General features: G+C 34.2%; 1 protein-coding gene and 1 pseudogene across 7 annotated transcripts; both read left to right on the forward strand.

Moving 5' to 3' along the window:
* The first annotated feature begins 3,613 nt into the window (after positions 1–3,613).
* LOC121981936 (biogenesis of lysosome-related organelles complex 1 subunit 1-like) lies at positions 3,614–15,943 on the forward strand. 7 transcript variants are annotated; one of them, XR_006111955.1, is made up of 8 exons: positions 3,615–3,853; positions 5,654–5,749; positions 5,931–5,977; positions 11,119–11,294; positions 13,122–13,327; positions 14,949–15,088; positions 15,489–15,779; positions 15,870–15,943. XR_006111955.1 is itself a non-coding variant. In XM_042534729.1 (8 exons), the coding sequence occupies exons 6-8, from the start codon at positions 11,195–11,197 to the stop codon at positions 15,036–15,038; spliced, it is 396 nt and encodes a 131-aa protein (XP_042390663.1). In that variant the 5' UTR covers positions 3,615–3,853; positions 4,826–4,887; positions 4,970–5,256; positions 5,654–5,749; positions 5,931–5,977; positions 11,119–11,194; the 3' UTR covers positions 15,039–15,205. The 7 variants fall into 7 exon arrangements, 6 of the variants coding, with proteins under 6 accessions (XP_042390667.1, XP_042390663.1, XP_042390665.1 ...); XM_042534729.1 differs by lacking the exons at positions 15,489–15,779; positions 15,870–15,943 and adding exons at positions 4,826–4,887; positions 4,970–5,256 and having other exon boundaries at positions 14,949–15,205; XM_042534731.1 differs by lacking the exons at positions 15,489–15,779; positions 15,870–15,943 and adding an exon at positions 4,116–4,227 and having other exon boundaries at positions 14,949–15,205.
* On the forward strand, positions 15,740–21,200 carry LOC121980051 (annotated as a pseudogene).
* Positions 21,201–26,546: the final 5,346 nt, after the last annotated feature.

Raw genomic sequence — 26,546 nt, forward strand, 5'->3', positions numbered from 1 at the left:
TATAGATATAATTTTCTTCATTTGCTTGTTTAACTTGTAGGCCTGAGAAATATGTTAGTTTACCTACTAAGCTCATTTCAAATTCTTGTTCCATTAAGGTAATAAAATTCTTATAGAAATTTAGAATTTGTTGATCCAAAAATTATATCATTTTCATATATTTGGGCTAAAAATGTCTATTTTAAGAGTTTTTACAAATAGGGTTGAGTTAACTCAACCTTGATTAAAACGCTTAGAGATTAAGTAGTTGGATAGTCATTCATATATGGTCCTAGGAGCTTGTTTTACACAATATAGTGCTTTCTTTAACTTAAACGCATGGTCAAGATGGTTTAAACTTTCAAACTCTAGTGGTTGATCTACATAGACTTCTTCCTTGATTAGTCCATTTAAAAAAGTAGACTTTACATCCATTTGGTAAAGTTTAAATCTTTTATGGGTTGTATAACTTAGTAGCATTTTGATAGACTCAAGTCTAGCTAATAGGGCATATGTTTTAGCATAGTCGAGTCCTTCTACTTGACTAAACCCTTTGGTTACTAACCTAGCTTTATTCATTATGATTTCCCCTTCTTCGTTTAGTTTGTTTCTAAAAGCTCATTTTGTTTCTATAGACTTTTTACCTTTGGGTAATGGAACTAAGTCCTAGACTTCACTTCTTTCAAATTGAGCCAATTCTTCTTGCATGGCTAAGATTCAATCTGGGTTAAGTAAGGATTCTTCAATAGTTTTGGGTTCAATCTTAGAAATTAAGGCAATTTGAGTCAGATTTCTAAAGGTTGACCTACTTTGAACCCTTAGATCTGGGTCTCCTATTTTGGTCCATTGGATGATCTAGGTTAATTCTAATTGTTCTAGACTCAGTTTGTGTTGGTTGGTTTTCTTCAGGGTGAGTTGGTTCATTTTCTTGTTCTTCAAATTGGTTTAGGGTTTCACTATCTCCGCCTTGATTATAGCTAGATCTAACAAAGTTGATTGGTTCAAACTGGGTTTGACTTTGGTAATGTACTTTAGAGTTATTAGTTTAATCAAATTTTATATTTATTGTTTCTTCAATTTTTAAGGTACTTTTGTTGTAAACTCGGTAGACTCTACATTTAGTGAGTACCCTACAAATATCCTCATTTTAATTTTTTATGTAAATTTTTCTAAATGTTCTCTTGTATTTAAGATGTAGACATTACATCCAAATACTTTAAAATAATTAATGTAAGGTTTTTTTATTATTATAAATTTTATAGGAGGTTTTATTATATATTTTATGGATTATTGTTCTATTTTGGACATAGCAGACTGTACTTACAACTTTAGCCCAAAGGTATTTAGGTAGTTGATATTCATTAAGTATTATCCAAGTGATTTCTTGTAGGGTCCTATTTTTCTTTCCACTACTCAATTTTGTTAGGGTATTTTAGGGTATGAAAATTCTTAATGATAGCCATTTTCTAGATAGAATTTTGCAAACTTATGATTTTTAAATTCCCCACCATTATCACTCTTAATTCTTTTGATTTTGATTTTTTTTATTTTTAGTTTGTTTAAAAAATTATTGAATATTTCAAATATTTCATCTTTATTTGTTAAAAATTTTACCTAAGTAAATTTTAAATAATCACCGATTATTACTAGGAAATATAGGCTACTATTAATTGACTTCACCCTATGTGAGTCAAATAAGTTTAAATGTAATAACTCTAGTATAGAGTTGATTTGAGTTTGATTGATCAATTTGCGGGTTAATTTGGATTGTTTTTCTTGTTGGCAAGTATTATAAATTGTTACATCTAAATTAGGTAATTTTGGTAGTCCTCTATCTAAGTCATTTAGTTTAATGAAGTTTCTAAAGTGAGTGTGGGACAATTTTCTATTTCATGACCAAGTTTCCTCTTTTTTGTGTGTCAAATGACACTTACATGAGGAGCTAATTAAGTTGATTGCATAGATATTGTCTCTTCTAAACTCTTTAAGTCTTATATTAGGGTTGTCTGTGTACTTAATCAGGAATTCAAAGGATAAAAATATAATCATATAATTGACTAATGCTAAGTAAGTTAAATTTAAAATCATCAATAAGTAATACCTTCTTAATAACAAAATCATATTCAAGTTCAATATTACATATCCCAATTATTTTAAGTTTGTCATTATTTCTAAAGGTAACAGTTCATAAGCTCTTGAATTTTAATTGAGTGAATTTGGTATGATCTCCTGTTATGTGTCTGAAATAATCACTATCTAATATCCACGTGAATTCTTATAAAAAATAGGAGTCATTATTAATTTTGAATAATGATTAAGCTTAAGTTAGGTTTTTAATTATTTTGATTATGCTTTAATTTAGGTGTGAATTTTAATTAATTTTAAATTTAAAGTTTTAGGTTAAGTTTTACCTTTAATTGTAATTGTAATTTTGATTTTAAGTTAATTTTAATTTTAATTTTAATTTTAATTTTAAATTTAATTTTAATTTTAATTTTAAATTTAAGTTTATGTTTTTATTTTTGTTTTAATTTTTTATTTTAATTTATTTTTTAATTTAAGTTTAAGTTTAAGTTTAAGTTTTAATTTAATTTTAATTTAAGTTTTAATTTAATTTGAATGTTAGTTTTAGTTTAAATTTAAATTATATTAATCTAATTATCTCATCCGTCTAAGTTTTCAAATAAAGATATCTTAATATTTGTGTGAGATGAGTTAAGTTAATTTTTAGGGGTTGGTTTAACTTATGTTAGATAAAAGTTTAGCCTTGGGTCCATCAAGCAAGCATTATTTGAATAAATTTCTATATTGTGGTGAGTCGTCTGGACATCATTAAAGTAATCACGTGCTTCGAGTTTTTTCAAATAGTCTTGCCCAAACTTTAGTTTAACCAGTTTAGATTGGTAAGACGTAGTTTCAATTAGTTCACTAAGTCAAATGCACTAGGTCAAATACATATGATTATTTCTAGACATGCATAGACAAAGCTTCCTTAACTTATTATCATCCCAAACTTTTCTAGTACTGTTTGCCAAGTTAAATTAATCATAATTTTTCTAGTCCTAATTACTCTTATTGGGTAAGGTTCATGTTCTTGAGGTGCTAACTAATTTTGAGACTCTCTTGAATTATAGAATTTTGAGTTGAATTTGTGTTGATTTATTTTATAATTGTAGTAAATTTGATTTAGCTTAAGCTTGAATTTGATTTATTAGAATAAAGTTTCATTACAATAACAGTGACTTTCTGCAGGCATCATTAATGACACACAATTAAAGCGCACTGTTAATAATAATTTTTACGACGTACCTAATTATGTATACTGCGAATAATATAATATTTATACAAATGATGACGTGTAGAAAAAATACGCTATGAATAAACTTTTCTACGGTATACAAAGCACACTTTAAAACTTAATATTAACGACACATGGAACACGCTTTTAATAATTATTATACATATATAAATAATCACGTGCAAAAATACACATTATCAATAAATATTATAAAATTTAAACAGCATATTTAGTCTTTAATAACCTTCAAATTTTTCTAATGCATTCCGCCGAATCATCTCATCTTGCTAATTATTTTTTGCAAAAACTTTTTACGCAAAAACACTTTGCAATTATTGGCCTCACTCCCGAGAACCAAACTCCTCCCACGTGAGAACCCTCACGCGAAGCTCTCTCACGCAAAACCCAACTCCCTTCGCTGAAGCTTCTCTGCCGCCAACTTCTCCGCCGAACATCTCCGCCCATCCTTTCTCAGCCAAAGCCCTCTTTGGCCAAGCCCTCTCTGTCGAAGCCCTCCACTGAATTGAAGAATACATGCTTCCTCTCTGTCGCTGACGAGCCTCCGCTTCCTTCTAGGTACGCAACCTACAGAACATTCATCTATCAAATTCGAGCTCATCTGCCACTATTGAATCTATCGTTGTCGATTCCTTCCAAGTACTGCTTTCTCCCCCTCAGTCCATGAAGATACCAGCTTTTCTTGGTCTAACAATTGTCGCATTCTTTCTAATCGAGTTGTATTACAAAGATGTGTTTTTTTTTGCGCCACCATATTTGATATTGATCTATTTCTAATTTTTTTTTTCTGTTGCTTATTGATTTTGGGAATCTCCTACAGAGGAGGATAAAGGAAGGCAGGGAAGCGATATGCTGTTAGGGTTTTTAATATTCACCATCGTTTTTCGATTTAGGAATCCATCTTGGTTTAATCCTTCGACCTCTCTTTACAAGTAAAGGCTCTTGCTTTTGGAATTATTTCTTCACAATTCAATATTCATATTCTCTTGTGAGCATGTTACAAGCACATGGATATGTGGTTACTTGAAACATCTATAACTCTCCTGTAATCCTGTACAAGATTTGATTTCATAGTAGGAAATTTGCAAACGACTGCTAGGTTTAAAAAGCATGTGGTCATGCGAAATGCACGCTATTACTTTGCAATTGGATTTTAAACATCTATAGTTTGACTTAAAAGGTCAGGTTAGGTTAATTGTTTACAATCTCATGATCAAAGTTTCAAACAAGAAAGTCTTGCTTTATCAAATTGTTGCTTTCATTCACAAGATGTACATGGTAAAGACCACGATGAATCTCGATTTCCAATGAGGCATTTTGTATGTGATCATTTTGGGGTGCAGTATGCAACTTGACTGGATAAAGCTTGCTGTTGGTTCACCTTACCAAACTTAAACATCTACATTTAAGACCAATTTCTTACATTTCCTTATTATCATTATTTTTTTGTCTATTAAAAAATTATGGAATGTTAATGGACATTCAAGATAGTATTTTAAACATTTCACTATTGTGCATTGTTGCATATAGGATTTATTTGTACCTTCAGCCATTTCTTTAGCTGTTCCATTGGCTTTGATGTCCCTCACTAGGTATGTAATGCATAACTAGCAAATATGAAGTTATATTTTCAATAATTTTACCGATATAAATTTTTTGTTCTATTTTTTGTAGTGAGGTCAGTGGTACATCTGAGAAAGGTGCCAATATTTTAGCTTCCGAGAAAATGGCTCCTAGTGGACAGCTTGTTTTTGCTGTTGGCATAGGAGCGTTACTGTTTGTTCCGGTGTTCAAGGCCATTACAGGCTTGCCACCTTACATTGGTATGCTTCTAGGACAAGGAGTCCTATGGATTTTGACCGATGAGACAAAAATTGAAAGTACCACAAACCAAAGTACCACAAGCCTTATCTCGTATCGATACACAAGGAGTCCTCTTCTTTTTAGGGATTCTTTTATCAGTAAGCAAGTACCTCCGAAAACTTTCATATAATTTTACATAAGAAGCTAAGTTCCGTGCTAATTGAAAGAAATTATCGTGAATTGTCTGATACATAACCCATATTCTTGTTCTCAATTTGCAAAACAAGATGATTAAATAAGGTTTCCAAGTTATTTGTCATATTAATTGTGGGTCATCTCATTTTTGTCAATATAAAGTCATCAACTTAATAGAAAAAGAAATAGTTTGATCGACAAACAGGTCATGTCATAGAACTCATTGTCATGTTTATGTTTAGGTTTTGAATGTGATCAGGAGATGTTACTTCCATGTACATAGATTTTGGGATATGGTAATGACAACTTGAACTGCTAATAGGATAGTGAGATTCTTTCGATGTGTTTTTGTCTTTGTAGCTTGGAGTCTGCTGAAGTCCTGAGGAATTTGGCGAATTACCTTGACACACATATCCCAAATGTTGAATTGATTGCAAGTGCAATTGGAGTGGCATAGTATGTATATTCCACATATTACTGTTTAGGTGATCAGAAAATGAACCTACCTAATTTGCTTATAAAAATTGTTACACGTGATTAGTAGAGGTATTCATTTTTTGATCACCTAAAAATTGTTTCTTATTTATGTTTGTATTTTTCTTGCTCATGTTAATATCTTACCTGTCTTTGTTTGCAGTTGAGGGGCATCAAGCCGATCAAACTTTAATTGTAAAAGCACAGAAGGTTAGTGAGTGCCCCTCCTTGTCGAAATATTTTTCTGTTATGTTATCAAAGTGTTTCCAACTCCTTTTGTTTTAGAATAAGAAAATCATCATTTGATTCTTTTCAGACACATGAATCAGTGGTTGGTTATCTAATGCTAACTTGTGTCATTTGATTGTTGTAGGACTAGTCTCATGAATGTTAGCTTGTGAGAACCAAGTGGTCTATTAATGTTGTGATTATTTTATGTATTCCAATGCAAGAGAGTTAAAAGAACCAACGCAATAATCAAAAATCAATATGGACTTTGAACTATTTGCACTACTTCAGAGAGGTATAGAAAGAGAGGAAAGGCTTGATGTTCATAATTTATTTATCTTATTAACTTGTAACACAGTTATTTCTATTGGAAAGAAAAATTATATGATATTTATTTATTTTTATTTTTATATGCCTATAATACAGTTATTCCTTTAGTGATAATTATACGATATTGATAATTATATGTGTGATATTTTTTTTATATTTTATATGTAATTAATTGCAGCGCGCGGTTGCGCACCGCGAATGATATTAACTACAGTGTGACGCTGCGAATGAATTTACCATAGCATGCAGCTGCGTGCTGTAAATTCAATTTACCGCAGCACACGATCGTGCGCTGCGCATGCAATTTACCGCAGCGCGCGGCCGCACACTGCGAATGTGTTATGACATTTAACAGTATGGAGTTGTGCAACATGCAATGCGTGCTGCGGATAACCAAGGTTCTAAAATTCGCTAGGCGCTAATCGGGCGGAAGACCAGCGCCTAGGCCGCCTAGGCGGGGACTAGGCGCCGCTAGGCGGATTCCTCGGTATTCCTTGTTTTATGTGGACTGTGGGTAATGTCATATGCAAATCTAAATGTTATCTTAAACAATTTCATAGCAATGGAGATCTAACTATGTATGTTGAATTAAATGCATACTTTCTAATATCAAAAAATGAAAAACTATAAAAGAAAACTAACAGTTTTATACAAAGGAAATATACTACACTCAGTAAATACGATTAAAAGAAATAGTTGAACAGCAGAGCATGCAGTAAGTTAACATAATCATGTAGTAAACTGTAAACAGTAGAACATATATCCAACTCGAATTTTAAAACCTTGCTATAAGCTAAAACAACTTTAGTAGTGGAAAACATTAGAAAATGCAAAATAGTAGCAATAGTTAAATTCAAGATTACAATGCATTGTGAACTAGTAACCACTATGCAAAATATAATTGTTGAATAATGTAAATCATGTCTTAACAAAATGAGTTCAAAATTACACAACTAATAATATCTCATAGACTCATATTTATTCTACTTCTTCTTCTCTATAATTTTCAATAACTTGTTCTTCATCGGACACAAACTCAATATCATTATTGTGATCCTCGTCTTCTTCTTCAGATTCAAAATCATCTTCATGAAGCTCTCTCTCTCTAGAGCTTCTTCGGGGTTGTAGATTTTCATCTGCTCCACTTGCTTCATCAACCATTTGCCAAGTGAGCCCGGAACCTAGTTCAACTTCATCATCTTCCCCACCATCCACAATCCAACCTTGTGCATTTGAAGCATCTTTTGCAAGAAGGACATCGACATTCCTTTCTTTTTCTCTTTTTTGTTTGTTCAACAATCTAGCATTAAATTGAACAAATACTAGATTGTTCAACCTGTTGGCATCCAACCTATTCCTTTTCTTGGCATGAATCTAAAAAAAAACAGAGAAAGTAAATATTATAGTTAGTACATGAATATAGAGTATAGACGTTAAAAATTATAGCTAATTTAATTAAAGAGTAGACTGAAAGTTTAAAACTTACTCCTTCAAATGTATTCCAATTTCTTTTACACCTAGATGAACTTGTAGTTAATGAAAGTATCCTCAATGCCACCCTTAGCCAGTTAGGTGTGTGAGCACCGTATGTACTCCACCATGTACATGGATCAAATGTATCATCATTTTTTCACATGCTTTTGCTGCCAATGTTTTTCCAAATAACCCAGTCTTATTTCTATATTTTGAAAATTCCTTGTTAATAATTGTATCGTGTAGATCTAACTCATTGGCATGCGAAGTTTCCATGCATTCAAAAATCCCCATCGCAACCTCCTCATAAAGAGCAATAGAACTATCTTTATAGTAAAAAGAAGGATTCAACAAAAAAGCAGTGGTATGCAATGATGTATCAAGTCTATCGTTCATTTTTGACTCAATAATGATTATGATAGGCTGATAATTTGATTCCACGTTATTCAGAGCCACCTTGATATCTTCTTTAGCTTGAAGAAGTTCCCCATATAGAAACCCCATTGATGGCTTTCTATCTCCATCTACTAATCGAAGAACTCTTACCAAAGGAGCAAATATTTTCAAGCAAAGTATCACACCATTCCAAAAACTCATGCTCATCACTGTAGAGTAAGCCAATTTTCCTTTGTTTATTTTTGACCATTTACAATTCTCCCACATATCACTTGTAAACATGACCCTTAAACTAGCTTTTTTTTCAATTAAACTTTGCAATGTGAGGAAATTTGATGCAAACCTGGTAACTCTTGGTCGGACTATGTCTCTCTTCTTCGTGAAACTTCTCATCAATGATAAAGTCTTATGGTGAGCATAGATGAAAATGGTAAAAGCCTTGGATTGCTCAATTACCTTTTTATATCGTGGAAATTTGCCAATACTTTCAAGCATGAGATTAATAGTGTGAGTTGCACATGAACTCCAAAAGATCCCAAGTCGTTTTTCTCTCATCAATTTAGCTGCAGCCATATTGTTGGTGGCATTGTCTGTTACAATCTAGACAATATTCTGAGCTCCTACTTGTTCAACACACTTGTCAACATACTCAAAAATAAGTTTAGCTGTATGTGCCTCCTCTGAAGACTCCTTAGACTCTAAAAATGTAGTACCCTCCATGTAATTAACACACAAATTTAAGATGCTTCTTCTTTTTCTATCACTCCATGCATTTGTCATAATTGAGCACCCATTTTTTGCCTATTCTTCTTCATGTTTCTTTAGCAATTGTTTTGTTCTTTCAAATTCGGCTTTCAACAGTGGCTCCCTAAGTTGATATTGAGTTGGAGGCTTGAATCCTGGTCCGAATTGACCCACTGCTTCCATTAGTTGCTTGAAGCTATCATTATTAACAGCATTGAATGAGATTCCATTTTCATAAACCCATCTCCCAACATATTGTTGAACTTGTTGAGTTCTCTCTTTGAAAAGTGCCTCATTTATATTTTTTTTGGCGAAACACTTTACTTCCATTGGAGCCTGCATTTTCTGGAGCAATTGCCAATGCATATCTATCCATGAGCCCAAGTGGAAGAGGTTTTTTAATTCCATCCATCCCTTCAATTTCAAGACCTTCTTCTTCATCTAGAGAAATAACCACTTCTGCTCTACAACTTTGTTCTTCCATTATTTTGTTCTTCTTTCTGTTCCTCCCTTCTAAAATAGCATGTTTGCACTTATTTTTGTTTTCTTGAGATGCTTTTTGACAACCAGATACATTTCCAGATATATTTCCAATATGCTCCTCTATCCTATACACTCTCCTGTCATTGTTTTTCCAAATAACTTGCATTTAATTTTATCGAGTTTCTTAGGATCAATCAATATCTCAAACTTCCATCCGATGTCGTTGGACTTTCTTCTAAGAATCCCGGATTCGGGTTGAGTGACAGATGCTGTCGAAGATGGATTGCTTGCCATTATAATAACAGATAACCTGAAAAAATTATATATAGCAACTTAACAAGTTAACAATATAACATGATAATAAAATTTAATTATACATTTATACTATACCAAACGATACCAAATAATGAAATATAACATTAACAAGTCTGAGAATATTTTTTATATATCATTATATCTTAATCTAACTAATAAAATTTATTAGATAATAGATATTTGTTTAAAAAAATTAAATTTAAAATATATTTTTTTGTATTTTTCAATCTGTTTTATACTTTTAAATATAAATTAATAATATTTATTGGAATTTTTAAAAATTTAATATAATTTTCATATTTTTAAAACTGATTTGTATAAATTAATAATATTTATTAGAATTTTTAAAATTTTAATATAATTTTAATATTTATAAATCTGATTAATATAAATTAATAATATATAAAATTTATAAATATGATTTATATAAATTGATAATATGTATTATGATTTTTTTAATTTTTTTTTTTTATATTTTTAAATCTGATAGTGATTAGTGATAAATGATAATTGATAATATTTATAATAATTTTTTTAAATCTGTTATATAAATTAATATTTAATAATATTTATTAAAAAAAGTTAAATCTATTATTGAATCCTATCCGGCTTTATGAATCGAACCCTATTATTGAAATTATCCCCGTTAGGAATTGTTTTAATTTATTAAATAAAAAAAATACAAAACAGAAAAAAATGCCGTCGCGACGCCACCAGCCGCCACCGGCGCCTCGCGGGAGGCCGGCCTCCAGCGGCGTCTAATGCCCTGCGACGCGTCCGGCGTTGCCAGAGAGTTGCCGCGACGACGAAGAAACAAAAAAAAATTAACAGAAACAAGAAAAAAATAAAAACTTACCGGCAGCTGCAGGCCGCGATGAGAGAAGATGCAAGTGTCGGCGATGAAAGAAAGAAGACGAAGCGCCAGCCTCGGCAAATCCGATTTAGTGATAAAAAACGTAAAATATGCCTAAAATACCTAAGCCCGCCGAAGCCCGAGCCTGCCGAAGCCCGAGATGGCCGCCTAAGCCCACCGAAGCCCGTCGAGGACCGCCTAGGTCTTCCGCCTGGCTGGTTTCCGGTGCGGCCTGCTGTCGCACAACGCCTAGGCGGCCGCCTAGGGCGAAATTTCGAACACTGCTTTTTGCAGGAAGACAAACAATTTAGACATTTTTGACAATAATAACACTTTTAGTCGCTAATTAAAAGGAGTAAATTGTAAGAGAAAATAAGGAGATACAAAAGGTGCATTCTATTGAATAATGAGCATGCAATCATTTGAATATGAATCTACACTTTCAATTAATTAGTTCATAATGATACATTGATAACTATTTTGAAGGGAAAAGAAACTAATCTATCTTTGCAAATGATCCCAACAAAAGGTGCATTCGTTTAGGGTTTCTCAATGAGCCGTGTGGTTGTGACTGCGCAAGACATTCGTTTAGGGTTCCCGGAGCAATGGAGGGTGTGAGGGCGGAGGTGGGAAGTTTGGAATCGTCGCTTCTACAGATCGTCCAGGAACATCAACGAAGGTCAATTTGCATCAGAGAGAAAACAGGTTTATCTCCAACTAGTCACTCCTTGTTCTCTGGTAGTCCATATTTTCTTAATTTGTCATTGCTTGATGATCCCGTCGTGAGTTATGTTCGATTGCTTCTGGCCATTCAAGATTTGTAGCGTGAAATTCAGATTGTTAAAAAAAAAATTATTTATCAAACTTTTCTTTTCTTTGAGGACATTGGAATCCGTTGTCCAGAAAAACTTGAGTGCATGACAAACAGAATGATCAATCCGATATGTTATGTCGAGTTTAGATTTCTTTAACATGTATTTGTTATGATTGGGATCGGGAAAGAATTTGTATGAGGCAAGTTTAAGCTTCCATTTCTAAACTTATCTGATTATATTTTTCTTGATGCTCACATGTAAAATTTTAGTAACATTTTGAACTCCAGCCTGCTGGTTGTAAGTGGTTGGAACTGATTTTGAGAAGCTTTTAGGAAGCAGGCCATAAAGAAAATACTAGCTCAAAGTTTAATATCTGATATTCTCTTTTATGCCCTCTCATTACAAGAAGTGGATGCACATTCTTGATTGCATCCAGCTTCTTCACCATAGTTGTGCAGACTTTGCCTTTTACTTGCTACCTCCATCAGACAGTTTGATTTAGACTGATCTTTTAGCTGATTAGATATCAGTCTAACCACTATATTGGCATGAAGTCTGAATAAAGTGTTAAAGGATGAAACTATGGACAAAACAAAATACCACTATCATAGGTAATACAACGAGAAATGGAAAAGTTAACCAATACAAAATTACATAACATTCTCAAAATGAACATGAACTAAGTAGCAATTAACTTCATTAATAAAACCACTAGATTCCAAATAAAAACAACAAATCTCTTGAGAATATTACCTTAAATAAAGAAACGATAAGGGAAGAAAATTAGGAGACCACCTTCAGCATGGTGGAATTCACTAGTGAGAAAAATCTCAGAATCTACCAATGTCTTGGAATCTACTGAGGGAAAGAAAATGAATTTCTTACATGGGGTTTTTGACCTTTTTCATCTTCCCATCCCTCTTCAATGAAAAAAACAGTTTTTACAATAGTAGATGAGGGAGGACTGAGAACGGACATGCCAAACAAGAAAGAAATCTGATTTGCTTTAATTTGCTCAACATGGAAACAAATTGGTTCTTGAGTTTTTTGAATTCCCAATACAGACACATTATTTCCAATCTTAGAGATCTCAATCAAGTGATCGGTGGATGTTGACATGATTCATGTCTCCACTTTAATAACTTAGACTTTCTTCTCTGCTTATTTTACAAGTTCCTTTTTGAATAATCTGCCACAATTTGGATTCTTTATTGATAAAATGCACATGATGCCTTCTATGGCCAATTACATTGATAGTTATTCACCATGTTTATCATTAATCACAAGGGTCACTACATATTTTCTTCCAGGTCCCAAATTCAGATTAGTTTGGAGAGAGTTAATTTTGTCAAATTTTGGCACACAATGATAATTCCAATTTGACTAATTTCGAACAACCAACTTCCAGGGGCCTAAACTTATCTTAGAACTTGATACTTTCTAACATCTGAATAATGAAAAATAAAATGATTGTGTGTAGTAGTGACTCCCAGATCTGTCAAGTTTCATTCCTTTCAGGAAATCAAGGAAAAGATTGAAGATACCTACATCACAAGTTCAAGTAATATTTTTATTCAAGCAGCAATCCGAAGTAGTTGGGATGAATGTAACTTGACAATGATATATAACTATATATTTGATTGAGACTATTGCTTTTATATCTAAGAGAATAGCTAAGACTTTTCATTGAGTTCTGTAATGCTTTTTCCCCTTGCAGATAAAGCTAAGAAGGATGCTTTACAAACTGCTATACGAGTTTCTGAGCTTCTGGTTGAGACTGTTAATGGACAAGTTGAAGCCACATTTATAAATGAGAAACGGATTGAACTTGAAATTCGTGCTTTAGTTAGTACGATTATGCGTTATAAAAAGCAAACAGACCAATGGCTTGCAGCTTCCCATGCATTGAACACTGTTATAAAGGTGCTCTATCCTCACTGAATTACAAAGTATGTCATAATATTTTCATGTACATTGGCAGTTGCATCAATTTTTTGCACCTTTCTAATTGTTTCAAATCCTGAGTTTAATAAAAGTTATTTTGACAAAAACTAGTTGTTTTAAATGGCTGTATCTATCTCCTCCACAGCCTGGGATACATTTGAACAAAACTTGAGTGATGTCCATTTGCACTGAACTACATTTTGATTAATCATCTCTCCCAAGTTAAATTAGACTTGTTTCTTCTTTTCATTTTATACAATAAAGGGCAGCCTGTGTACAGGGTCCCGAAGAAAGATATATTGTACACAACATTACCCTGTATTGCAAGAGGTTGTTTCCGCGACTTGAACCCATGACCACTAGATCACATGGAAACAACTTTATCCAATATGATTGTAAATTAAACAACAGATGATCTTATATATTTTGCTTCATTCTTCTTTATGTGGCTTGTTTCTGGTTTTCTGCTTCTGCTTCTACTTCTACTTCTGCTGTTTTAACTTGAAGAAAAATAAGTAACTAGGAGCACATTGTTAACTCTGAAGAGAGAGATATTTAATCCTTCTATAGGTTCTATTATTACTTCTCAGATGACAATAGATGTAAGCTACTGATGTTTGCTAGTGTGGAAAGAAATGTTGTAGTTAGCGATTGAAATATCAAGCAGTTTTTCACACACATCTCATCAAGCCGTGTTTGTCTTGATTATTGGGGTCAGTTACATGTTATTCCTATATTGAACTCAATTTAAGGCTATGCCATCAGTAAGGTTCAAATTAATTAAATTGTTTATTTGGTTTCCCTCTGTCTCTTATACCCTTCACTCAAATAGATTCTCCTCTTCTCACTGTGGTACCTTTAAACATGTTCATACTCTCTCAATTTATTTTATCTCATTTTATCATCTATTGGAGCTACACTCAAGTGACTTGTCATATATTAGTATCTTTTTAATGCAATCTAGTATCTCCACTCGTCCATCTTAATATTCTCATATCTATAGTAATATTTTCATGTTGTTTTGTAACAACACAAAATCTACTATCCATAATTCATAAAGCATAGCAAGTCATACTGTAGTCTTGTAAAAATTTTCTTTAAGCTAAAGAGCTTCCAATTATCACACACCCTAGAAACTTATCTTCATATTCGATTTGAATCTATCATTCTTTAGCAGATTGTTGCACAGTAGGATTTTGTGATGTGAGAAGATGCAAGGATCAGAAAATCCAATAGGCATGTTTAATAGATAGTCATTGTTGATAGTTGTGATCCATGCTTAGTGTTGAAGAAATATTGTATGTAAAGTTGAAATTATATGGACAAATTCTAGATGGATGATTTCTTCTTTAATTCGGTATCCAATTTAGTAGATTGTTAGCATGATGCACAATTTGTTGAGTTGATAGGGAAACTTCGTAACCTAAAATATTTTCTACCACAACCTTGAACAAGGTTGTTGGCATTCTAGTATGATCTATTCTATATTCTCACCTGTGATGCTAACTTGATCAGGTGTTCCGTCAACATTTTGGGTGGGTCTGGCAGAAGTGTAGGCTAAACTCTCTTAATATTTATTGTGTTTTTTATTTTGTTTCAGGAAATTGGTGATTTTGAGAACTGGATGAAGATCATGGATTTCGACTGTAAAACCGTAAATGCAGCTATCCGAAATATCCACCAGATATGAGCCAAGTGCCCCTACAACCGTCCTCAATTAGGGACCATGCCAACATTGAGGTTCCAAAACTCTACTAATGTACATTTCCTTAGACAAGATCTTTCAGTTCTAAGCTGTAAACAATTTGTGTTATCTCCACTGTTATTATTATTTAACATTGCAATTGTTAATCCCAAGTTTGTCAGAAAAGGTCTACGATTGTGTTATTCCTAACAGCTAGCTTAAAAAAAAACAAATTTGTCACACAGACACACCAAAAAGTTTTCCGTTTACCAGTTCTTTCACTTAAATCAACCACTTTGTTCCAGGTCTACAAGTGTGAAACATGGAAATAGATTGTATTCAAGTTGTCAATAACAAAGTCAAATACTCTACAATATCACTGAGGTTGTATAGAGTGTTCAGTCTTGTGTTTATCAGTGGTGGTTATGCTAATATGGGCCCAAACTCCCTTGACAGTATTCTACAAGCAACAAACATGCATCAGATTTGAACGTTTCCCATTTGGAGATGCAGAGCAATTGCTACTTCAGCCATTCAGATCTTGCCTATAAGTTTTCCTCGTAATAAAATGCTGCAGATAACAAGTGAGATGAACTCGTAATTCAGAAGAAGCTGAACCATTTTATTTGGGAAGATGCTGATGGTTATGGGTATGGTTTACAGGAGTATCATAGTAACATTAGCTTTGCCAAACTAACCTCCGCTGCATGGGAGTTGTAAATATTGGCATGTCAAAAAGAGAGATGGGTACGGTAACTATACAAAGTGTTAAGGTTAAACTGATATGCTGATTTTGTTAATCTTATTCAAGATCTTTCTCTTCGACCAACTCTACAGGGAGTTCAAAGGCATCGACCTCCATGAAGTAGTCCTTCTTCTCAAGGAAATCAGCATCAGGTCCCTCGTCAATACCGCTGCTTCTGTAAAATCCCCGAGCAATAGGGAAAAATAAGGATGTAATGTATGATATTCAAAACTGGAAGATTACTGCAACCTAAATTAATAGTCGACATCAACTAATATGAAAAATAATTACCAGTTATGAAAACAGGAAAATATATTTCTTTTTTTTTTATACCATTATAGCATTTAATTCGGGTAAAACAGTTAGAGAATAAACTTTTTTTGGTTTACTGAATGGAACTGAAGATGTCTTTCTCCTACCATTTGCACTGTCCAACGGGGGACGGATTTTAAATTTAAGAGTTATATATTAAGTGGTAAAATTAATTATTATATATTATATTTGAAGGTCGTGCGACTAAGACGGTGAGAGATGAGGCAGAAGGTGTCAATGAATAAGCAAACAGAGCTGATGATGTAGAGGTCTCTAGAGGCAAAGAACTCGATGCACACGATCAGGACTGCATTTACACGTGGACTATGGATAAATTCATAGTTTGTAGGATCACGATCCTTCGTAAGATCACGATCTTATGCACAATCGATTTAGGGTTAAAATCGAACCAGTCAAGGTAGTAAAATAGTAAGATCCTATACAAACCTGAACATTTAATTTAATATTTAATAAGATTACTAAAATGATCAATGAAAACTAAATATATTTAATTAAAATTCCCTTTAAAATAAATTAAATCAAATAATAATAATGATAATAATAAATTGATAATATTTAATAAAATATTTAGAATTTAAAAATAAATTTATATATATTTTAATAAAAATAATTCGATTAGGTCAGAGAAAATAATTCTCTTATTTAATTAATCAATTAAATTAAAGTTTTAATAAGTTTTTAATTCGATGACTCCCTGTGCCGTTGCTCCCTTCAGTTAACAACCTGTTCAATTTCATTGTCAACAACCTGTTCAATTTCATTGTCGCTCCGGCTGCTCCCTCACCAGTCCGCTCGCCACTGATCCCTGTCGCCGCTCCCTCGCATGAGTCGCTAGCTGCCGCCCGCCAGAATATGATTTCATCTTCTGTTTATTGATGGAGTTACCTTGAATGTGCATAGTTGCTATAGTTATTCAATGATATAAATTGTTGGAAGCCATCAACATACTAAACCTGGTATGGCTAGCGTGTTTCTTCACATACAAACATAAGAACAAATAAATATAAAGTCAAATTTGATGATCTAAACTCATTTAGAATAAAAGGCTAGTGCTCCTTAACCAATTGTAAATGATATAAACGATAAAGTGCCAGACTTTGTACTATTATCCATAATTTAAACATATGACATAATTAATATACCATAAAAAACTGAGAGATATAATGTGATCTTATTTTCACAACCGGCAGCTATGAATGCATTCAAGATATCGGCCTAGTTCATTTGGAAGTATTCCTAAACGACGCCTCAAATTAGCTAAAGCGTTCTCATTTAATATAAGATTCTCCTCTGGAAAGACTATCTCTCTCCCTCCCTCGGTCGGGTAGAATATCAAATGGTTGTCGTCAACATCGTCATCGTCATCATCGTCATCGTCGTCAACATCATCGTCGTCATCGTCGTCATCATCATCTAATAACAACTGCTCCCTGCAGCATTGAATCCCGCTGAAGTATTCCTCCTTACTTTTCCAAAACTTACGATAGTAGAAACTTCCATCGAGTAAACTTCCCAGACCCTCCAAATCAGGTATCTTAATCCACGTGTCGGTGGGCACGTCGTAGACGAGTGCAGATCGCAACTTTTTGCCTCCCCCGTCCCTGCCACCTATCACAAACAATTTGTCTCCCCTGAAGACGTTCCTCGATAACGACCGCTGTGGGGCCGGGTTTGGCGCGCCCGGCCGCCAGGCTCCGGAGAGTAGGTCGTAGAAGTGAACCTCGCCAGTACGGCGGTTTTTCATCGCGTCCCATCCAAAGATCACCACCAGCTCTCTCCCGACGATCCCGGCAATGCTGCCTATCTTGAGATTGAGGCAGTCAGTACGGTCGGGGGGCAGCTGCCGCATCCTGGGACGGTCGGGGGCCAGCTGCCGCATCGTGCAAACGCCCGTGTCAGGCTCGTATAAGGCGAGGTGAAATTTGCCGACGGTGTGCCGGATCTTGCCCCGGAGGAGCAACGAGACGACGGGACGGGTGAGGCCGTCGGCCCTACGGATGCGGTAGAAGGACAGCGAGTCGAGTTCGTACTTCCACCGCTTACAGACGGCCCGAGCGTCGAGGATGGCGTGGAAGGGGAGGCGGAGGAGGCACTCGAGAGCGAGGCAGTCCGGCAGCCCTGGAATTAACTCGGTCTCCATGGTCGTGGTTCGTCGGGCACGAGAACGCTTCATGGCTGGAACGGATCGGCGGGAACACTTCATGGCCGGAACGAATTCATGGCCGAAACGGATCGGAATGATGATTGTCGTCGGAGAAATCGGAGAACCAGACAAACAGCGGTGGAGGGACAACGGCGGGGCGAGAAGACGGCGGCGGTTTAGAGTTGAGGGAGTTAGATGTTTGATTCTAAATCAACCCCTTAAATAAATAGATTCTTTAAACACGATTTTGACCTAGTCAAACGATTTATTCTAATAAATATAATACAAAATTATTTTAATTTTAATCATATAAATATATTTCCTAATATAATTAAATAGATTCTTCCTTATTTTGACCTCGTCAAACGATTTATTCTAATAAATATAATACCAAATTATTTTAATTTTAAGCTCAAATATATTTATATGATTATATAAAATGATTAATATATTTCCTAATATAATTAAATAGATTCTTCATGATTTTAACCTAGTCAAACGATTTATTCTAATAAATATAATACAAAATTACTTTAATTTTAAGCTCAAATATATTTATATGATTATATAAAATTTATTAGATTTTTTAAAATTAAAATAATTTTGTATTATACTTATTAGAATAAATCGTTTGACTTGGTCAAAAGTGTGTTTGAAGAATCAATTTATAGGAGGGGTTATTCAGAATATAAATTTTTATCAACCATTCAACTTCCTCGACCCTAAACCGTCGCCGCCTCTCGCCCCCGCCGCTATTCGTCCTCGACGCCGTTGTTCTCTGATTTCTCCTTCGGCCATCATCATTCCGATCCGTGAATTTTTTATTCTTATATAAATAATTTTTTTATATTCTCTAACTTAATGTATTAATCACAATAAAATATTTTATTTAAAAAAATGCCTAAACTTATTTCATAAGGTAATTAATATTGTGGGATTTTTTTTTTGAAAATTACTTAAATAAATTTGATACGCTAACTTAAAAACTATGAAATCGGCAAAAATAACAAAGTTACTCTATCAATTTAATGTTTTGATAGATCGATTATAAGGTTGACTTAATTGTTTACAATCTCATGATCAAAGTTTCAAACAAGAAAGTCTTGCTTTATCAAATTGTTGCTTTCATTCACAAGATGTACATGGTAAAGACCACGATGAATCTCGATTTCCAATGAGGCATTTGTATGTGATCATTTTGGTGTGCAGTATGCATCTTGACTGGATAAAGCTTGCTGTTGGTTCACCTTATCAAATTTAGAGGGTGTTTGACTGAGTTTATAAGCTCTCCAAAAGAGTTTATAAGATGTTTTGGAGTTTATAAGCTCTTCAAATTTGTTTGGTAAAATTTTTTTTCAAACAGCTTATAAGTTGTCAAAATAAATTGTTTTGGAACTTATAAGCTGTTTTTAAAAAAGTATGGAAGACCTTATTTTTTAAAAAAGATCTTATTTTAATAATTTTTTTCTCTAAAATATCCTTATATAATTTCATAAATCCTTATCTTATCCTCCATAAATTTTTATAAGTCTAATATCTTTTTTTTATCTCCGCCGACTTCTCTTCCAGCGTCGTGTCATCTTCTCCGCCAACGCCTCTTTCCAATTTTCTCTCCCCCGGTACAAAAATTCGCTCAAAACCCTCTATTAATAAAAAGTCTAAAACCCTCTATTAATAGTATTATATCCTTTTTGATAATTTTATTAATAAAAAGATCTTATAATACCAAACACATCAATATCTTTAAGTTAATTGTAATAAGTTTACCCAAACACTTTAACAGCTTATTTTTAAAATAAGACCTAACAACTTATAAGCTCCTAAAACAACTTATAAATTGTATGAGTTTATAAGCTATTTTTAATAAGTTTAGCCAAACATCCTCTTAAACATCTACATTTAAGACCAATTTCCTACATTTCCTTATTATCATTATTTTTTTGTCCATTAAAAAATTATGGAATGTTAATCGACATTCAAGATAGTATTTTAAACATTTCACTATTATGCATTGTTGCATATAGGATTTATTTGTACCTTCAGTCATTTCTTTAGCTGTTCCATTGACTTTGATGCCCCTCACTAGGTATGTAATGCATAACTAGCAAATATGAAGTTATATTTTCAATAATTTTACCGATATAAATTTTTTGTTCTATTTTTTGTAGCGAGGTCAATGGTACATCTGAGAAAGGTGCCAATATTTTAGCTTCCGAGAAAATGGCTCCTAGTGGACAGCTTGTTTTTGTTGTTGGCATAGGAGCGTTACTATTTGTTCCGGTGTTCAAGGCCATTACAGGCTTGCCACCTTACATTGGTATGCTTCTAGGACAAGGAGTCCTATGGATTTTGACCGATAAGACAAAATTGAAAGTACCACAAACCAAGTACCACAAGCCTTATCTCGTATCGATACACAAGGAGTCCTCTTCTTTTTAGGGATTCTTTTATCAGTAAGCAAGTACCTCCGAAAACTTTCATATAATTTTACATAAGAAGCTAAGTTCCGTGCTAATTGAAAGAAATTATCGTGAATTGTCTGATACATAACCCATATTCTTGTTCTCAATTTGCAAAACAAGATGATTAAATAAGGTTTCCAAGTTATTTGTCATATTAATTGTGGGTCATCTCATTTTTGTCAATATAAAGTCATCAACTTAATAGAAAAAGAAATAGTTTGATCGACAAACAGGTCATGTCATAGAACTCATTGTCATGTTTATGTTTAGGTTTTGAATGTGATCAGGAGATGTTACTTCCATGTACATAGATTTTGGGATATGGTAATGACAACTTGATCTGCTAATAGGATAGTGAGATTCTTTTGATGTGTTTTTGTCTTTATAGCTTGGAGTCTGCTGAAGTCTTGAGGAATTTGGCGAATTACCTTGACACACATATCCCAAATGTTGAATTGATTGCAAGTGCAATTGGAGTGGCATAGTATGTATATTCCACATATTACTGTTTAGGTGATCAGAAAATGAACCTACCTAATTTGCTTATAAAAATTGTTACACGTGATTAGTAGAGGTATTCATTTTTTGATCACCTAAAAATTGTTTCTTATTTATGTTTGTATTTTTCTTGCTCATGTTAATATCTTACCTGTCTTTCTTTGCAATTGAGGGGCATCAAGCCGATCAAACTTTAATTGTAAAAGCACAGAAGGTTAGTGAGTGCCCCTTGTCAAAATATTTTTCTGTTATGTTATCAAAGTATTTCCAACTCCTTTTGTTTTAGAATAAGAAAATCATCATTTGATTCTTTTCAGACACATGAATCAGTGGTTGGTTATCTAATGCTAACTTGTGTCATTTGATTGTTGTAGGACTAGTCTCATAAATGTTAGCTTGTGAGAACCAAGTGGTCTATTAATGTTGTGACTATTTTATGTATTTTATGTATTCCAATGCAAGAGAGTTAAAAGAACCAACTCAATAATCAAAAATCAATATGGACTTTGAACTATTTGCACTACTTCAGAGAGGCATAGAAAGAGAGGAAAGACTTGATGTTCATAATTTATTTATCTTATTAACTTGTAACACAGTTATTCCTATTGGAAAGAAAAATTATATGATATTTATTTATTTTTATTTTTATATGCCTATAATACAGTTATTCCTTTAGTGATAATTATACGATATTGATAATTATATGTGTGATATTTTTTTATATTTTATATGTAATTAATTGCAGCGCGCGGTTGCGCACTGCGAATGATATTAACTACAGTGTGACGCTGCGAATGAATTTACCATAGCATGCAGTTGCGTGCTGTAAATTCAATTTGCCGTTTACCGCAGTGCGCGGCCGCACACTGCGAATGTGTTATGACTTTTAATAGTATGGAGTTGTGCAGCATGCAATGCGCGCTGCAGATAACATAATTGCGTGCTGCAGAAAGACATTTTTGTTGTAGTGTTTGTAGTTTACGTTTGAAGTTGATTTATTAACTGTGTTTTAAGTTTTGATTTGATTTGTTGTACTTTGGTTTTGATTTGTTAGGATTATTTCATTTTAATTTTAGGTAGTAAATTTTGTTTTTAGGTATATAATATTGGTTGGGTTCTACTTGCTTGGTTAGACAAGTTATGAGGTAAATATTTTATTTGAGCTATTTTTGTATTCGAGTTTACATTTGTTATAAATAGCTATTTGAGATCCAAGTATTAAGTAAGGTTTTTGGATCTTGTTGTAAATTTTTCTAGTAAACTTTTCGAGATTTATAATTTCATTTTTTTAGTTTTGAATTTTCTTTTTCACGTTTAATATTTTGAGTTGAAATTTCAAACTGACTTGATTCAGGGTTTGATTTAAGTTGTTCTTTTAGTTCCCCATTTTCTTTACTAAGTATGTTTACTTGATTTTTAGCCGTACTTCATTTTCTACCTAGACATGCCATAATTTTAAAGAATTTAGAATTGAGAGAAGTGTTTACCTCGATGGAACCTTAAGAAACGAGTATGGAATCGTGGCTCGACTCATATTCTGACTCTTCATCTTGTTCTGATTTGCTTTTGGATTCTGGTCTAGTTGTCATCAGTGCAAGATAGTTGTGTTGCTTGGATTCGTCATTGTCCGATTCTTCCGAAGATGACTTATCCTAAGTCGCTTTGAGTACCTTCTTTTTCGGACACTCGTGCTTATAATAGCCCTTTTTGTTGCATCTAAAGTAGGTGATGCTTAACTTACTGATATTGGGCTTGATTATCTTTTGAAGGTCCTTTGTGTTGAAGTCCTTCTTGGTGAACATTCTCCTTATCATATTCACTAATTGTTCTTCTATATTTGAGTCTGAGTCAGATTCAGATTTTGCCTTTTGCTTGGCCTTGTTCTTTGTCTGCTTTATAGAACCTGCAAGGAAAGTTACACCTTTCTCGATCCTTTGGGTGCTAGTTTATTCATGTAGTTCTAGTTCACAAAATAATTCATCTAACTTAAGTTTATTTAAATTCCTTGAAACTATAAAGGTATCTACTATAGATGCCCACAAGAAAATAAATTTAGAGTATACTTTATAATGTCTTAGTTTTGAAGATTATGGCCGATGAGGTGCAATCCGTTGAGGATGTCTTTGATCCTTGCGTGAAGTTGTGTTGTCGTTTCTCCATCCTACATTTTAATACTATATAATGAATTTAATAACCGATCTCTTTTTGTTACCTTCGTGTCGCTAGTGCCTTCATGCAGTTCAATTAGCTTGTCCCAGAGCTCCTTTGCATTTTCAAACGAGACGACCTGGTTTAGTTTCTCCTTGATCAGTCTGCACTGGAGGGTATTTAGTGCTTTGGAGTTGATATGAGCTTTCTTCTTCATGTTTGGGTTCCTATTCTCCGGATCAATAGGTACTTTGGTTGCTTCGTCAACCTGCGCCTGATACCTGCGTCGGATTGAGAACCACTGGTCGATGTCCATCTTGAGATGCACCTCCATTCTCCTCTTCCAATACGGGAAGTCATCCCTGGTGAAGAGTGGAGGGCGCGCAATGCTGAAGCTTCACTTTGGGCCATTAGAATCTTGCACATAAAAAATAAGCAACAAAGAAATCCCAAGATTAGATCTTGGATTAGTAGTGTGAGAAATGATAAAGATAAGAAAATTCGATTGGTATTGTGCCAGTTTGAGCAATTCAAAGAAATTGCAATGAGGAAATTTTCTGAAGGGGTAGTTATACTAATTCAGATAGACTAAAAAAAAACTTAAAGTAGAAACAAAAGGAAACAAAAAAAAATTCCCCTGCTCGATTGATGGTTCCACCAATTCAGAGCGAACAGAGCTCTAATACCACTTGTAAGATTGATGCGCATGTGAGAGGGAGGGGGTGAATCATGTGATTTTAGAAAACTTATATTTTTAATGTTTTGAAATCAAAGTGTAGTGGAAAAATTAAAAATAGTTAAGTAGAGAAAAAGTAGAACACGAACACAAGGAGTTACTTGGTTCGAAACTTTCGGCGACTCCTACTTTAATACCCATGATCCCTTGGACCGTATCGATGGGTAATCCTCTAAAAACCTTTTTTCAAAACGTTAGAAGAGGAAATCGACTATAAGTATAGAAAATAGGAAAGTGTAACAACCTACACTTCCCTTTTTGCAAGTATTAAAAAAAAATACAAGAATATTAAATCGTTACCAAACACCATAGAAACTGAGCGTGCTTGTGTGTCGGTGTCAGTCCGCCGATAGCAGTCAGATGTCTTGGAGCAGTAGTGCACAAGGAGAGCAAAGTCAGAGTAGCAGAAGAGTCATTTGAAGCTTGTAATTGAGTAATCTTGAATGCTTGGCCGAATAGCTCTTTTATAGGCTCTTGAGGGTGCCTTCAAACTCCTCAAAGGCGCCTCCAATTGCAAATCTGATTGCTAGAACTTTGGTCATGATAAGTCATGTGAACTACATCTTCTATCCATTTGAAGGCATCTTCCATGCTCTTTCTAGGGTGCTCCCTGTAGAAAAACTTTAACAACAAAATTTATCCACGCAAGGGTGCCTCCGTTGGATCTAGGCTGCCTCCACACCGCTCCGAGGTGCCTCCATGATACTTTGAGACGTCTCAGATACTATTCATCCGAGAATTAACTTGTTTTTTTTCTCTTATAAAAATATGTTAGGCTAATAGAAAAATATTTAACTTACAAAATAAAGTTAGCATAATTTATAAGCATCATTAATTAGATCCTATCTTTCTAAGACCAATATTTAGTCACGATCTTAGTCTAGGTTTCCAAAATGGACCTAAACTGGACCTGCACCTAAAGTCCCTAATTGGGACTCGCCCTCACTTGACACTCTCCTCCAGTGACTTACCTTACTTACCAAATAAAATCGCTTGGCTTCGGCCCACCAGATCTTTCTGCCAGTTATCAGGTCCGCAGATCCAACTGAATTTCAGCCAGCTGTCAGGTCCTGTGGACCCAACCGAACTTCTCGTCGGATATCAAGTCACTCCTTGACCTATCTAGACTTCTACAACAGCTATCAGGTCCTCCATATTTAGCTGGATTTCAGCCGAGTGTTATACCCATCAAGTCCTGCACACTTGGTAGAAATGCTAGATCACATAACATCTAATTTTCATTCATTTATCATTCATCAAAAATTAACATTGATCATTAGTGCCAACTGCACCAACATATTAGCCTTAAGAGATTTAGACATAACAACATCTATGCAATTAATCTAACCAGTTATACAAAAATTAGGTCCTGGTGGGTCAAGGGACCTTACATCAAGCAAGTTTGCGATTGGTTAGTGGAGGTAAGTTGTCACACCCCAGGGGGTCCCTGCCAGAGTAAATTCCGATAGCATCTTCCCTGTATGGGTGATAATCTGATACTTGACTACATAGCCCGCAGACCTCACAATCCTCGGCCAACACAGTCAGAACATATACAATAATATAAACAAACAATCCATGCAATTTATAATAAATCAGCCTCCGGCTGACTACACAACCACACAGTTTATAATAATAGCTATTCCATTACTCGAGGAAAACACAACTCACAATGGAAAATCATCGTAGTAGAAAACAAGGATAGTAGACCAAAACTCGATATAACATCCACGAGTACAAGATCTACACATCACACGCATGTAGATCACAAAACAAGGAAACAAAGTCTGAAAGTAGAAAACCATATCTACACGAGGAGGGGGACTAGCGATTGGAACCTCCTGACATCCTTAATTTAAAATAGAAATAAAGCAATGGGATGAGTTCAACAACTCAGCGGGAATCAAGCTGACATGCATAGTAAGATATATCTAACAGTAATAATCATGGAGTACAGTCTCCTAATCAATAACAGGAAATGCGAAAACTGAACAAGCAAAGAAGTTGTACTCACCAAGACCTATCCGTATATAAGGGTCATCAGACAAAGCACATCATGTCTCCTGTATGTTGGAGCAATCTAGTGACCCTAGATTTTGATGTTTGGGCAAATGTTTAAGTTAGATTTATTGTTGTATTTGATATGCATTGTGAGTGTGCAGGATACAGATACAACAAAGAAAGTTCAAGTGTGATCTTGGCAAAGGAGGAAAGTCCAAGGATGAGTCTTGGCGGTGTAAGTCCAAGCATGCAGTCTTGGCAACGTAAGTCCAAGTGTGACTTGGCAATGAATGAAGTCCTGAAGGCGCATCCGAGGGACGCAAGGCTGATGGAGGAGGCTAGAAGGCTAGGTCTAGGTTGGTCGGATGAGGATGAGTGCTGAGTGAATGTACTTAGGTGTTAAATCCTAGGATTAGGATTTTACTATAACATTACTGTAGCAGTACTG

Source organism: Zingiber officinale, chromosome 5A (genome assembly GCF_018446385.1).
Source record: "Zingiber officinale cultivar Zhangliang chromosome 5A, Zo_v1.1, whole genome shotgun sequence".
NCBI lineage: Eukaryota > Viridiplantae > Streptophyta > Magnoliopsida > Zingiberales > Zingiberaceae > Zingiber > Zingiber officinale.

Excerpts from the sequence above, each read along its gene's own strand:
- LOC121981936 (XM_042534733.1), top strand. The coding sequence starts at position 11,195 with ATGGAGGGTGTGAGGGCGGAGGTGGGAAGTTTGGAATCGTCGCTTCTA. Across the intron at positions 11,295-13,121 it reads TTGCATCAGAGAGAAAACAG|ATAAAGCTAAGAAGGATGCT; the intron begins GTTTATCTCCAA and ends TTCCCCTTGCAG. Across the intron at positions 13,328-14,948 it reads CATTGAACACTGTTATAAAG|GAAATTGGTGATTTTGAGAA; the intron begins GTGCTCTATCCT and ends ATTTTGTTTCAG.